This window comes from Papaver somniferum, chromosome 2, assembly GCF_003573695.1.
Source record: "Papaver somniferum cultivar HN1 chromosome 2, ASM357369v1, whole genome shotgun sequence".
Taxonomy (NCBI): Eukaryota; Viridiplantae; Streptophyta; class Magnoliopsida; order Ranunculales; family Papaveraceae; genus Papaver; species Papaver somniferum.
In genome coordinates, this window is record NC_039359.1 from 7,592,581 (window position 1) to 7,608,060 (window position 15,480).

A 15,480-nucleotide genomic window follows, 5' to 3' on the forward strand; every position below is an offset into this window, starting at 1 on the left:
CATAAGATGCATGTGACAAATTCCAAAATAAATTAATGATGTGAAATGAAATGAGAATGTTACATGTAAATATTTAGCTCTAATTGGTGATCTTGTCCAGCTAGTAACAACTTGCTTCAGATGATCCATAGCTACTGTGTTGGCGCTGACATTGTCTAGAGTGACACCAAATATATCTTTTAGACCCCAATCTTCCAAACAATCCACCAACTTCTCACCGATTGCAATACCTGTGTGACCTTCAACTTGACAAAACATGAGTATTCTCTTCTGCAGTTTCCAGTTCTGATCAATGTAGTGAGCGGTTACACAAATATAATTAAAATTATTTGGTGATGTCCATGTATCAAAGATACCCTCTGCTTAGATGTCAAGAACTAAGTTTTTTGGCTATTCTTCTCTTCTACATACATCTTTAAAATATCCCTATAAATTGTCATACATCCTGGAACCTTGAACCTAGGTTGTGCCTCTTGCATCAATGCCACAAAGCCTGACCCTTCTAATTTTCTAAAAGGAATTTCATCCATAATTATCCACTCAACAAGACGCCTTCTTAACCTATCATAATTGTAAGTATGAGCAATAAGTTTACCATCCTGACCTGGTTTTGGGGGTGGCATCAACAGAGATGGTTGTCCCTTTTCTTTCTTCTTATTAGGATTCTTTAGACATCTATTCAAATGCTTTCGCAATCCAGAAGTGCCATTATTGTCATTGTGAGCTTTGTATTTATTGTGGCAATAACGACATTTAGCCCATTCATCATCTATCCTAGTCATTTCCAACCAAACAGATGATCTCACTCTGCCGTGCTTCTTTTTGCTATCACCAACTTCAACTGCTTCAGCTCTGCCTTTACTTGTTGGAGTTGCAGTTTCAGTTTCAGATTCATTTGTGTGAGATGCAGCTTGAGAGGATGATCCAACTTCTGTTTGTTGAGTTGTACTTGTAGTTGGAGTTGCAGTTGCATTTGTAGTTGGAGTTGCATTTGATGTGGTCATTTAACAAACATAAAACAGAACCAATTACATTCAGATTATTGCAATCACACACCAACAATTACAAATTTACAATGCACAGAATGTCCTACAATTTTACATTCTAGCTAATACATAACACAGTAAGAGTGTAAGACTAGTTCCCAATAAGAAAAATGAGAAAAATGAGAAGCAATTTAGAAAATTTACAAGTAGCATGGTTCATATCACTACCAATACATAACACAGTAAGAGTGTAAGACTAGTTCCCAAGTACCAACTAACATTAACATTCTTATAATAGAACTATCCCTGTGTAAAATCTAACACAATTTCTAAAACTTCAGAAATTACACTATACGCTCCTTCTCAGCATCAGTGTACTGATCTAGTTCTTAACACACCACTCTCAAATCCACCCAAGATGCTTTACCCTTTTATAAAATTTTCTTGATATTTCAAATTCTATAAACCCAGAATACAAGCATTAACCTAACACAATTGAGAAATTTTTATCAAATAAATGACATCCCATAAGAATTCAAGCATAAAAGAGCAATTTTTATCAAATAAAACAACTACAATTGCAACTGACTGTATTTATAGCCATAAAAGAGCAATCTTTATCTTCCATGTAATTCTAACCCAACACACACAACAGTGTCAATTTATGGCACTGAACATTTATCTTTGATTGAAATAAGATCAAATCACAGAGGAAGAATAGAAAGAACGATTTACCTTCACTTCTTCACGCCACTGAACATATAGATCAAATCACAATTCTGTAAACAAGTAAAAACCCTAAATCAATCTAAAATCAAACCCTAAATCAATATACAATCAAACAATTCGAACCCTAAGGAGAAGAATACTGACCTGATAGAGATGGTGGTGATACACTGATAGTGATTTTCAATCTAAATGATTCAAACCCTAAGAGAAGATCAGAAAAATCCAGCATGCAGCGGTGCAGCCTGCCGCCTTCGCTGAGAAAGTGAGAAAAAGAAACGAAGAAGAAGAAATGAAGAATGTTTATTCTGTTTTCTTTTTCTCGACATATTATGTCTTGGACGGCTAGGATTAAAACCCTATACATATCTTGACGGCTAATAATAACCGGTACATATGATCCGGTTCAAGTCCGGTTCTCCCCAAGAACCGGTGTCTGTACCGGTCAAGTCCGGTTCTCAAATTTCAGAACCGGTGTCTGTCCCGGTAAAGCCGGTTCCGGTTCGGTACCGGTCCGGTATCACCGGTTCTACTCCGGTCCAGGTCGTTTAGACCGGTTCTTGTGCATCCCTAAGCATCGGACTGCTCTTTTAATCAAGTTCACTCTGCATTGAATGAAATCACTATTTCTTTCGTGGTTTGGTACATCAGCTGTAAATATATCCATAACTCTGCCCCAAAACTCGTTATTTGTAATTAGAAGATTTATGTAATCCTGATGTTGTGCACAGGTAAACCACGAACTAATCAAGGCTACGTCTTCTCTCTCGCTAAAGTTCACCATAATTCTGAAGATGGGGAAAGAAAAACTCTATCACAATAATATTTAAGAGGAGAGAGAAGATAAGTATAATCTTTAACTCGGATAGAAGGCTGGCTTGGTTGGATATGTGTTACTGGGAAAATAAGGATCCTCTTTATAAGGGTTTTTGAATTATTGATGTCACTGTTTTGTGTCACAAAACGAATTGATAATACGATTGCTCACAACACTATAAGGATCCAAATCAAGTACTATTGATTTGATCTAAAAAGGCTAGTACATCAATTGAAAATAAAATCTGGAAAAAAAAACAAGACTAATTTATTAAAATATGCCATTGTCGCTGGGAACACGGTTGCACTTAGCCCGTGCAACAAGCCTTTAAACCCCCAGGTGACCCTGGAGGACGAGTTGTGTCTCGTGAGGGATTACTTAGAGGTATACCCACAAAACCTTTGATTACACTAATACAATGGGAAAAAAATTAAAAAAAAAAACAAACAGACGTATTACATTATTAATTATTCAAATACGAGTATTAAATAATTCGTTTGCGCCGAAATTTGTAAAAGGATGCTTCTTTTCTGCTTCATATAGGGATAATGCAACCACTTGGTCACCATTTGCGAGAGACATATAATGCCTAAATATCTTACAATTTCTTTTTAGTATTTTAAGGCGATGCGTCAGAGATTGCACCGACCTGTGGTTCTGGTTGCCATCGACAAGAACAAACTCCTCCCTAACTCGATCCAGAATTGGCTCTACTCTGATTCCTTCCTGTCATTGGGACCAGATCTAACACTTTGCAAAAACTTCTAACGAGGTCATTATCTTCCTCATTTGAATATGCCATTGCAGTGAATGTTATTGCAATTTTTTTTTTTAAAAACTTGACAAGCTTGGGGTGAGAAAGTATGGTTGAGTATTTTAGTTTATATAGCATTACTACCTGATAGGATTACTGGTGAAAATGTATAAAGTTGTCATTCCCCTATTTATGGACATCATGCAAAGCAATAATAAAAGGAAAAAAAAAATCTCTCTGACAACACAAGATAACGTTGAATAGAAAATAGTTTGGTGTGGTTATAAACAAATATATGTTGTCTGAATTAATGAGTACATATAACTCCTGGATAAGCTACATTATTATTCTGAGGGCCATACATTGTTGTGACAACACAACGTCACACTACACCATAAATATAACGACAATGCAATTGCACACTGCACCATAAATTATGCATAGGGTATTGTTTACAAGTCAAATATAAATCGAAATATATATAACATACAAACAAATTTATATTAAAGAAAAAAATCTAATACATTTATTGAAAAAATATTCTGAAAAAAGAAACAAGACAAATTTATTAAAATATGCCATTTTCGCTGGGAGCACGATTGCACTTAACCCGTGCAACAAGCCTTTAAACCCCCAGGTGATCTTGGAGGACGAGTTGGGTCTCGTGAGGGCTTACATATAGTTACACCCACAAAACCTGTGATTAAACTAATACAACGATAAAATAAAATTAAGAACCACACGACCACGTTATTCGGTTTTATATAGGAGTACCAAATATTTCATCGCATCCGGAATGTTTAAATGGACGCATCTGCTTCGCTTGATACATTTCCATCGCCATATCCTTATCACTATTTGCTAGAACAACATATTGCCTAAAGAGCACACAAAACCTCTTTAAGATGACAAGCCGGTGCTGGAGTTTCATGAGTTTCCTAATGGTATCATTGGAAATTGTACCATTATAATATTCAGTAACTCGATACCAAAATCGCCTTCCCGTTGAACTGTTTCCCTCATCTAAAACTTTACAATAGCTTCAGACCAGACAATAATCCTCTGCAAGTGAAAAGGCAGGCATTTCGGTGGTGATTCAAACTGGAATATAATATGGAACAACACAAGTTTGGGATGAGGAGGTTACACTAACTGGATGGGCTTGAAAAAGAGGGGGTCTAACAACCTCACCCAATATTTCGATTAGCAATCTGTATGGACTAACTATAATATACTTTTAAGAGAATCAACTAAACAGTTGGACTCAATCTTAATAAAAATTATATCGAGGAGTTAATATCTCAATCTCTTGATTTAATACTCAAGCAAATAGAAATCTGCGAGTCTAAATAAAATCAAAGAGATATAAACTTGGATGGTACCAAAGACCAATATCCAGGATCAATCAATTTCCAATCAACAACCAAAGGTTGGATTTCACAATTGATCGATACAACGCACAACCTGTGATATTTCAATTATAAAGATAAACAATATAATGCGGAATAGAAATAACACAGACACCAGAAATTTTGTTAACGAGGAAACCGCAAATGCAGAAAAACCCCAGGACCTAGTCCAGGATAAACACACACTGATTATAAGATGTTACACCAATTTCCTACTACATATTCGGACTAGATTTAATACCTTCTTCAGCTGTATTCAAGCACTTAATAAAACTCCTAGCACAACACCGATTGTCTTTAGGAATTCTCCATGCAAATCTTCTAGCAGAACCCGAGGCTCTCTTTAGAAGATACCACAACACGATTGATACGATTCGATTTTTTTTTTTGCATAAAATACCGGTTTGATTTCCCTTTAGATGTAAATCAAGGTTTTGTAAATCTTGTGTTTATTTTGATAAAAACAATTACTAGGTAACAGTAATATCAAAACAAACTTGTAGATTAGGGTTTCAAGTTACAATCAATATACGTACACACAAGGAGTCTGTGAACCTGATTTCCGTAAGTGAACTTGGGCGATTCCAAAGATCAATTTCCAAGTTAAGAAAACCCTAATAATTCTACAACAAGAACAACTAGATAAATCTAGAGATATCTTGTTTAAAACTTCTTAAGGATTTTTTCGAGATACCTTAATCGAAGTTTTCTTTCTAGCTTCCAATTTAGACTAACAAGTGTTGGTATATTATCGGAAACTGAAATCTATCAAACCTAGGGTTTATGATCAAAAACTCTTGAATGGTTTTATATCAGAAGAGAAAACCATAAAATAGACAAGAGGTGAAAAACCTGGATTACAAGTTGTATGATCAATCACGAAGATTAAATCCAACTCGGCTTTGTGATCCCCAATACAAAGACTTTTATCTCACTCTTGTTCACGAAGAACAGAAGACATGGAAAACAACCTTATGAAGCTTACACCAATTTTCCAAAGGGGATGAAAAACGTGAAGACTCATAAACCCTTTATTTATAGTGAAAAGTTAGCTTGAAAACTAAGCTAGGGTTTAGGCTATTTTCCTTTTTCAAGACTCTCCTAATTATGTGAGTCTTTCCTAAGTTACAAATATTATGCATAAATAATTAAATAAATAATTAATTAGAAAATGTTTTATTTATGTGAATAAATCACATTTTAACTTAGACAAGAATTGAAAGTTATCACAAACATTTTAATATGGTAATCAAATATGTTTGGATTAATAGTCATCTTGCCTATATAAGGAAACATCACCAACTTGACCAAAAATACCTTTTAGTCACGTAATTGGGACCAAGTCCATGAACTGTTATAAACAGTCCATGGATTGTTTCCTACTAACGAACTTTAACAAATCACTCATAACTTCATCGTTATAACTCGGAATTGAGTGATTTTTGGCTCGTTGAATTCGTAAGCTCATTCACTATAACATGAGAATCTTTCCAAGGATAAAGGTTATTATCACAAAAGTCGTGGATCAAATAACCTCAAGTATATATACATAAATGTATATTAACCGTCATTGGAATTGTTCCATAGAGTGAGCATTTACTTGATAGATTAGAAAGGTAGAATTGAACAAGAATCCAAATGAAATTAATCACATACCTTTGTTGATGAAGTACTTGTTCGTGTCTTCTTGTAGTCTTCGATCTTCATCCTTTAAGGATAACTTCGATTCAACTTTTTAGACCTAATCTAGTCCGAAACTATCTTTAGTATGCTAAATCAAGAATACTTTTTGGAAACTAAATTTGAAAACTAGATTGACATACCAACGCCAGTGGGTTCAACCAAGCAATGCTCTAACAGGGTTTATATAACTGTGATGCTATAGAGGTAATTTGGAAGACGGCAGATTGGAATTATTAAAAGGACACAGTGCTGATCGACATCCTACATAGATTTTCAATAACATAAAAAGGATAAGAAACTAACAAAAATGGTGGACCACAAGTGTAATTGGAAAAAGATAAACTTTTTATAAAATAGTGGATCCCCGGTTACGGACAACATATAAAGCAACAATAGAAGAAAACACACAAAACTAAAGACAACTCTTATAATAGAGATACTCACTCAACACTCAAATAAAATACTAATCTCTTAAACATATTAGCCCCACCTCCCTTTTTTTGGAGGTGCTCATAAATTCGGTGGGTTTTTTAAACTAGAACGGTACTAGACTACCACAATGATTTAATTTAAAAAGCATAAAATAAAATTTCTTTATTTCTTAGTGCGAGATTCAAATATCAATGCGTCTTCGAAATGATAAAACGACTCTTTTTTCCAGTTGGTATAAGCATCCTGTGCCGCAAACCGGTCATCTCTGTGCCTGGCGAGAAACTCATTGTACTTGGTGCACAATTTCCTAACATGAACAAATCTATCACTTACGTGGGAAGCTTCATAATGAAAGCGTGGTTCTTTCCGGTTATCTCCCAACCTTCCCACAAAAGGACCATCCCTTACCTGATGCCAAAAATAAACTCTCATATTGATGTTCTTCAGGAAGATCCTTGAATATGTAATAATTTTTAACCCATTCGGTATCTTCCTCAACTTGCTTCATTCTTTCCCTTAGGTTACGTTGATCTTCACCTCGTTTCTTTGACGTCATTTTCTCTTCATATTTTTTCACATCCTCTGGCGAATTTATGCTTTCATAAGTTATAGGTTTTCGTAAGTTAGGTGATGAAGACGAAGTTGCATTTGAAGCTGCCTGTTTGCTTCTATTCCGTATCTCTTCTTCCATTTTCGTAACTAGTTTGGTTGTTCTCTTGCATCTTCTAAGTATGTTTTCGATAGTTGATGATGATGGAGTTGACATCTTAAAATGAAAAAAATTAGCAGTGGAGAAAGATTTCTGTAAATAAGGTAGTGTGTGATACTGATTAGGGTATCCTATATATATACACACACAAGGAAACAACGGCTATAATTTTAAATTCATTTGAAAAATAGTTGTAATGCTATATAGATTATTGGGAAAACTGCTTATACTTTTAAATTAAATAACCCCCCTTTTTTCGACATACTGACAAGCAATATTCACCGAATGAGACCTTGGAAAATTAACAAGTTGGAGGGCCAATAATTTATTTGGGAAAACTACGAATATTTTTAAATAAGTACATTATTTTCGGAATATGCCAAGCTATAAAAGCTGAAGGAGACGTTGGAACCCGGGAAACGCGGAGAGCCAACACTTTTATTGGGATAACGACATAAAATAAAGTTGGTTCTTTTGTAAAATCAATAAAGCAGGTTTGAATTATTTATTACAATATTGTGTTGGATACCCTGCAGACACTATTAAAGGAATCAGAGTGAACGCAAGTTCGGAAGAAATCAGTGTCCCCTACCACACAAAATAACCACGAAAGACCCCTACCACAAGGTGTATCACAACCAAATTATACAGATACAAAAATGTCCAAATACGTCTAGTCAACATCACACTAAATATGGCAAAGAAAATTACTAATATAAAAAAGTTTTTTCTTTAACATACATACTAGTTTCGACAAACTTTTTTTGTCATTTGAAGCTCATGAACCAGGTGGAGTATCATAATAACACCATCAAAAGTGCAATCCATCGTAAGACCAATGTTGAGATCCATACCCATCGGGTCATCTACATGACTCTCCAAACCGATATCCATATTTCCTTGATATTCATTTGCATAGGGGTCTTCCATGGTTGAACCGGCTGGTGACATTCTTCGAGATTATACATAATAGTACATGATGGTTGGGGAGTTGCCGCAACACCTTCATGTTGTCCAAACGTGCCGTGTACTGCCTGTTCCTCTGGGAATTGGGGTGAACTACTCCAAGTCGGTGTCCCGCCCGTGGTAAAACCGGAAGAAGAAGAGCTCCCACGAAGACAGTACTTTCTTGTATGATCCTTAACAATTCTTTTACATTCATTAATAAACATGTGTTGCTCGAAAAGCTTGTTCAACAAATCCTCCTAAAAATAAATATAAATTAAACAATTAATCTATTTCACAACAAATTTAACAACTAATCAATCAAACAAGGGAAAAAAAAGGTAACGTTCTTACCCGTCCGACGGTAATATGATCATAATTATAGGGATAAGATGTAGGCCTCGACACCGCCAAATCTGTAAGATCACCATTCATGTAAACAGGGATACACCAATCGACTATTGGTAGTTCACTCACCGACTCGTCCTCAGGATAATCTTCGTAAGACTGAGACATCATGTCGGGAGGTGTACGGGATGGTCGGAATAGACGTGTACTATTAACTACACCTATCACATTATGGTTATGTATGTGTGTAACTCCTTCAAAATACCATGTTCTAAAAGTCTTCCCCTTCCACCATGCATTGTACATCTCGGCATCAGGGGGAAACCAATAATGATGTACTCCTTCAAAATCGATCGCCTGGACAGAATCTAAATCGGGGGATCACATGGGATGACTATTTCACCCGTAATCTGATGCACAAATCTCTCACCTAGGTACACACTCAACCTCTCACCCTTCCATCCATATAACACAACTCTTTTCTTTGATAAGTTTCTTGCCTCCAACACCTCTCTAAAATCGCTGTACTTATCATCTCTCCAAGGTTGCCATATTACAGCTTCTCTAGTTCTCGTGTCAATATGGTGTCGGGCTGTACTAATTGAATGCTTAAAGCTATCTACTTGACTTTGACGATTTTCCTTCCTAAATAATAAAATTGCGGGATACATGCACTGATTATTGATGATAGTCTCGTCTATCCTCAAAAGTGGTTGGCAATTGCGGAAATAAAAATAGTACCAATACTCAAGAATATTTCACATCCCACCCATTTCATTACGATCGCTAGAGGTCCATCTGTCAAGGCAGTCATACAAATTTCCTAATGTGGCACTACCCCAATCATATTCGCCCAAGTTATAAAAATTCTACAACAATTCTATCCATCCCTTATTTACTCTTGTAGTGGTATTTCCTAACAGAAATCTACCAATGCACCACAATAAAAAATTCTAGTCAATTCTTCCCATACATCCCCGTTGTCTTTGTTTTCCATACTATTAATGTAGTGTACAGGAAAACTGATTGGAATGGCACTAGCAGAAGAATCCCATAAACCAACTTTGTCACCCTTACGACCTTCTCTAACCGCTTGCTCATAGGCAGCTGCTCTTTCACCATGGTTTTCCTTCACACAAGAAAGATACGTGCTATCATATCCTATATAATTTACCTTCTTCAAACCGGCAGGTATTCCTGGCAAGTTTCGGCCACCACCTATTGGAATACCAGTTAGCCTTACAAAACCTAAAGGTGTGATTCCTAACTCGAACTTCGGAAAATGAAATGACCTGGGTTTCTTCCGACATCTCTCCATAAGTGCTTCGGTTAATTTATAATCGGCACAAGATAAATCAAATTCAAACACCGAAGAAAAACTACACCTTTGTAACACATCCAAGGCTTGAGGATTATCTTTCACCACCATGTCATAATATTTCTTCACCTGAGACCAACTTGTTTTAAATTGCAAACCCCTATCTACATCCTTAAAATTATCCTTACTTTTACGATTTTCATCACCCTTCCTAGACAAAATCTTACTTGACGCCATGGCCATTGACTACAATGAAAACAAGCACAACATATATTACTCTCATTCTCCAGTTGTGATTATAAAGTTTTCATCTGAATTGAAAATTTTAAAAATTAACCAACCATTACGTTGTATATCATTAACAATTCTTTCACTACAAATATCAGTAACAATCACTACAAGGGACAATTCAATTTACCAAGAACAATTCAAAAGTTCACCAAGAACAGTTCAAAAATTCTAAAAATCAAAAAAAAAAAAAATCACAAATAAATGTTTTCAAATTCCTAAATAGATGTTTGCAAGCAATGAATCAGTAACAATCAATCCAAAATACCAGAAACAATTCAATAAAATCCCATATAGGTGTTTGCAATTCAAAATTACTCTCATGCTCCAGATAACCCTAAAATAAAAAGATACCATGAACAATTCAAAATCAAATTAAATAAAAAACACATCCATCAACATATTATTAACATAATCAATAAAAATCACTACAAATACTACAATAAACAATAATCAACATAATTAGTTCAACTACATACCTCAATGAGTTCTAGGTCTTGAAAATCAAATTAACTTAAACCATATGTTCACCATCCCATATTTGTTAAATCCTCCAACGATTTCGCTTAAGATTTCACCAATCACCCACAATCAATCACCAAGAATGATGAAGATAAAACTCTAGATGAAGAAGAGATTTTGAGAAGAATTACTGATGAGGTCGAATGAGGAGTACAAAACGATGCTGCCGTCTGTAATAAAACTGGAGCGAGGTCTAGCTTGTCGCTTCAATGCTTGTTAACCAGTCAAGCGAGGTCACAGACCTTGCCTGTGTTGAAATTCCCTCCCCTACCGCTACACTCAGGCCTCTCTTCAGCGTGACGTGTCAACACTGCTCAACCATACCTTCCCTTCTCCATTACACTCAGCCTAAGAACAATCCATCGACAAGCTTCCTAATGTTGGCTTTGTGGACAACTGTTACCTTCTTTCTGTTGTTAAGATAAGCATATTCAAAGGCATATTTTGCAATACGTTCTGAACAAAACTTTGTGATTACCTAGCAAAACATATGTATCAGAAAATAATATACATTGGAAGTACACAATTGCTATGCAAACTTACATGATCAACTTTCGAGTATTTGATATTAAAATTCTGTTCACACAAATAAAAGTCAACATGGTGATTTAAGGTATGAGGAAGACTCAATGAAGATGACTATACATACACGAATAATAATACTGTCATATTTTAGGTAGAGAATGTTTTCAACGAATACAACCAAGACAAAAAAGCTCCATTCCATGAGTCTCAAAGACAAACCTACAAAACAATTCTGCGCATACTATCTGATGATTCTATACAGTAGCCAACTTAATAAACCCACCAATATCAGACTATTCCTAACATCAACACCATTTCTTTATCAACTCTAGCATTATACTTTCCTATCAAAAAAACTCCAGCATTAAACTACAACTGTTGCTGGGAAACCCATAATATTCCCATAACTTCTGGTGACCACTAACTTTTGCTATTAGATTATCAGTGGAGACAATTAAAAAAAACTATGAGAGCAGAGCTATTAAACTTCCATATCAATAGCCGAAGTTTTATGCTTGAACAAAAACATCAAACAACCGTACCCTACACAAAAATAATTGAAATGTTACCTAACCTATTCATTTGAACTATTAAATAACACCCCCCCTCCTCCCCTATACTAACCAAGTATATCAAAATCCATGGGTCATACCGAAACAAACAACAATAAACACCATAAAATGATTTTTGGAAAATGATGAAATTACCTTAAGACTTTCAACAACATCCCTGAGAAGGGTAGAAATGTCGATTTTAACCCCTTTAAAAAAATAAAAAAACAGGTAAAAGTCTTTTCAATACCATTACTCGAGGATATGAAAAGAATAAACAAAATTTCAGAAAACCAAATTCATAATACAAACTAGAAGAGTTTCTGACCCTAGAGCCCGACTGTGCACAACTCTTGTCTCTGTTCAAAATACGGGCACATGAGACAAGATGCGCTTTCAACACAATTAGACTGTGTTGGGGTGAAAATAATCTGTTCACCATATGGTTCCTGCATGGAATTTTCAACACCTCTTTTTATAGGTCGTTTCGACCTAGTTCTTTTCTGTAGTGATCTAACTTTTTCCTTAGAAATCAACCTCTTAGGAGATGGGTTAAGTTTACATATCTCGGATGGGATTTGACTTTAGAACAAGTTTGATCTTGTTTGCTAATTGATTATCTCTCCGTTGCAGTTTGTTGACATACCTTACTTTATGTTTTACTTGAAACAATTAGAGACTTAATGACCCTTCATAGTACAATAAGAAAATGTCAATGTGGAGGATGGCTCAGGCACCATAATCGAACATGCTGCTAAACAAAGCGAAGTTACTGAAACATGTGAGATAGAGTTTTCATTAGATAGAGTAAAATCCATTTCATCCTCCAATGTGGTCGATGAAGTTTCTCCAGGAAAAATATTAAGGTTGATGTGAGTATTGCTACAACTATCAAAATTAATATTTTTGCCAACGAGTGCTACACTTGATTTTTCATCTTCAGTCGAATTATAGTGATCAGACATTTCATCAAGAGTTGCAGCAAGACCTTTGTTCCCAGTGTATTTTCTACAATTTGGACACTCATTAGCCAAATGACCAAAACCTTTACACTTGAAGAACTATGACATATCCTCAACATCAATGTCGACGGTATCCCTATTTTTAGGAGAGACATGGTTATGAGGCTTAACTGATGATCTAGGTTTATCTCCGGTGAACCATTTACTTCTCTTCAAAACAAGATCTTTAAACTGTCTTGTGATCAGAGAAACTGAGTTGTCAAGATCTTGACTGATGATTCAGTCTCAATAGGATCATCCACAGAGTTGCCAACACTTTTACTTTTATCAAGTAGTTTAGTGTTCTTTTACGCTTTGAACGCAAAATCCTTTCCAGTTTTGGATATATGCTCATGATCAAAGATCTTAAACTTTCCAACAAGATTCATGGAAAGTGTTTCAAGGTTATTTCCTTCTACGATGGCATGTTTCTTAGAATCATAGCTAGCTGGTAGAGATCTGGGAATTTTCATTATAATGTCCTTTTTAGTAATATTCTTACCCAATGCAAAAAATGCCTTAACAATTTCAGACACTTTGTGATTAAACTCATCAAATGAATCTTTATCAGTCATACGAAGGTTTTCCGATCAGAATTTAGGTTTTGAATCCTAGCTTTTTTCTCAGAGGTATTCCCTTCAAATACGGTTGCTAAGATATCCCAAGCATCTTTAGACCGAGTGAAAGTAGTCACATGGTGCATAATACCTGGGGTAATGACATGGATGATAGCATTTAATCTGTCAGAATTTTGCTGTGTAGCAAGAATCTCAACATCATCATAATCACCAATATCCTTATTTGCAACAGTTACACGGTCTACTGTAACTAATGGATGATTATAGTCATTAACAATACAAACCCATGATTGAAAATATCGCGCTTGAAGAAAGGCACGCATAGCTGTATTCCACCATAATTAATTTGAGCCATCGAGGACTGGTTACAAACACAGACTTATGAGGTCTTAGCGTGTTTGCCTGTTATGATACCAATTGAAAAGGCGGGGGTGTAACAACCATACCCAATAATTCGTTTGGCAATCTGTATTGGACTAAACCCCAATATAATTCTGAGAGCACCAACTTAAAAGTGAGACTCGATCAAGATATGTATCAAAGAGCTTTATCTCTTTCTCAATACAATCAACAAATTAAACAGATAGAAATCTGTGAGCCTGATTGATATGAGAAATACTTGGACGGTACCAAAGACCAATGCCCAAGTGTCAATTAAGTTATATCCAACAACAAGGTCGGAGTTTTCAACTGTGATTGAGCTACGCACAACCTGTGCTATTTCAATTATATAAACAAATACAATGCGGAAAACAAATAACACAGACACCAAAATTTTGTTAACGAGGAAACCGCAAATGCAGAAAAACCCCAGAACCTAGTCCATATTTGAACACCACACTGTATTAAACCGCTACAGACTCTAGCCTACTACAAGTTAACTTTAGACTGGAATGTAGTTGAACCCTAACCAAGTCTCATACAGATTAAGGTACAGTCGCGTTCCTTACGCCTCTAGAAACACAGTATATTCTGCGCACTTGATTCCCTTAGCTGATCTCACCCACAACTAAAAGTTGCTACAATCCAAAGTCGGAGACTTATAGACAAATCTGTCTCCCACAAATATGTCTATTCTTGGTTTTGTTTCCGTCTTACGATAAATCAAGGTGAACAGGAAACTCAACTAATTATCCGGTCTTATACTCCCGAAGCGCAGCCCAGAAATAGTAGTCTCCTCACAATAACCTAACTGATTAACAGATGAAGCTATTGCGAAATCACAAGAGTCTGAGACGAAGAACTCTTGTGATTACTTTTTATATCTTACCTATCGGAGACGAATTTCGCGAAAATCGTAGAGAAGATAAAACTCAATACGATAGAACAAGTAAGATCATAGTATTTAATCAAAGATAAAATAGTTGGATCTGGCTTCACGAATCCCAAATGAAGTCTTTAAGTCGTTAACCTAATAATGGTTTTGGAAAACATAGGTTAAAGGAGAATCGACTCTAGTTTGCAACTAGGACACACGGAAGTGTCAGAATTAGGTTTCCCAGATGCTAGAGTTCTCCCTTATATAGTCTTTCAAATCAGGGTTGCTTACAATCAAAGATAAGATAGCTTAGTAACAAAGCATTCAATATTCACCGTTAGATGAACTCCTGATTTAAGATTCAAGCTAAGTCTGCTTAGAAATTAAGAAATCAATCTCCACCATAGGATGGTATTAACTTGATACACACAAATGAAATGTACTTATATTTAGATATGGACGAACCGTACCTAAACAGGTATACCTTGTTTGCTCAATAATAGTTAACCGAAGTTATCCATATTAACACTTATAACTTAGACATATTCATCTAACACTTTTGGATCAAATATGATGATCAATCAATCATGATAGATAATCAAATGAATCTAAATGTGTTTTAAAGAGAGT

The 15,480-nt window shown here is 35.5% G+C and overlaps 1 protein-coding gene across 1 annotated transcript; it reads right to left on the bottom strand.

Moving 5' to 3' along the window:
- Nucleotides 1-377: 377 nt before the first annotated feature.
- Nucleotides 378-1,004, bottom strand: LOC113350630. The gene has a single exon (XM_026594765.1). It carries the CDS (start codon nucleotides 1,002-1,004, stop codon nucleotides 378-380), a length of 627 nt encoding a protein of 208 aa, XP_026450550.1.
- Nucleotides 1,005-15,480: the final 14,476 nt, after the last annotated feature.

Excerpts from the sequence above, each read along its gene's own strand:
- LOC113350630 (XM_026594765.1), bottom strand. The coding sequence starts at position 1,004 with ATGACCACATCAAATGCAACTCCAACTACAAATGCAACTGCAACTCCA.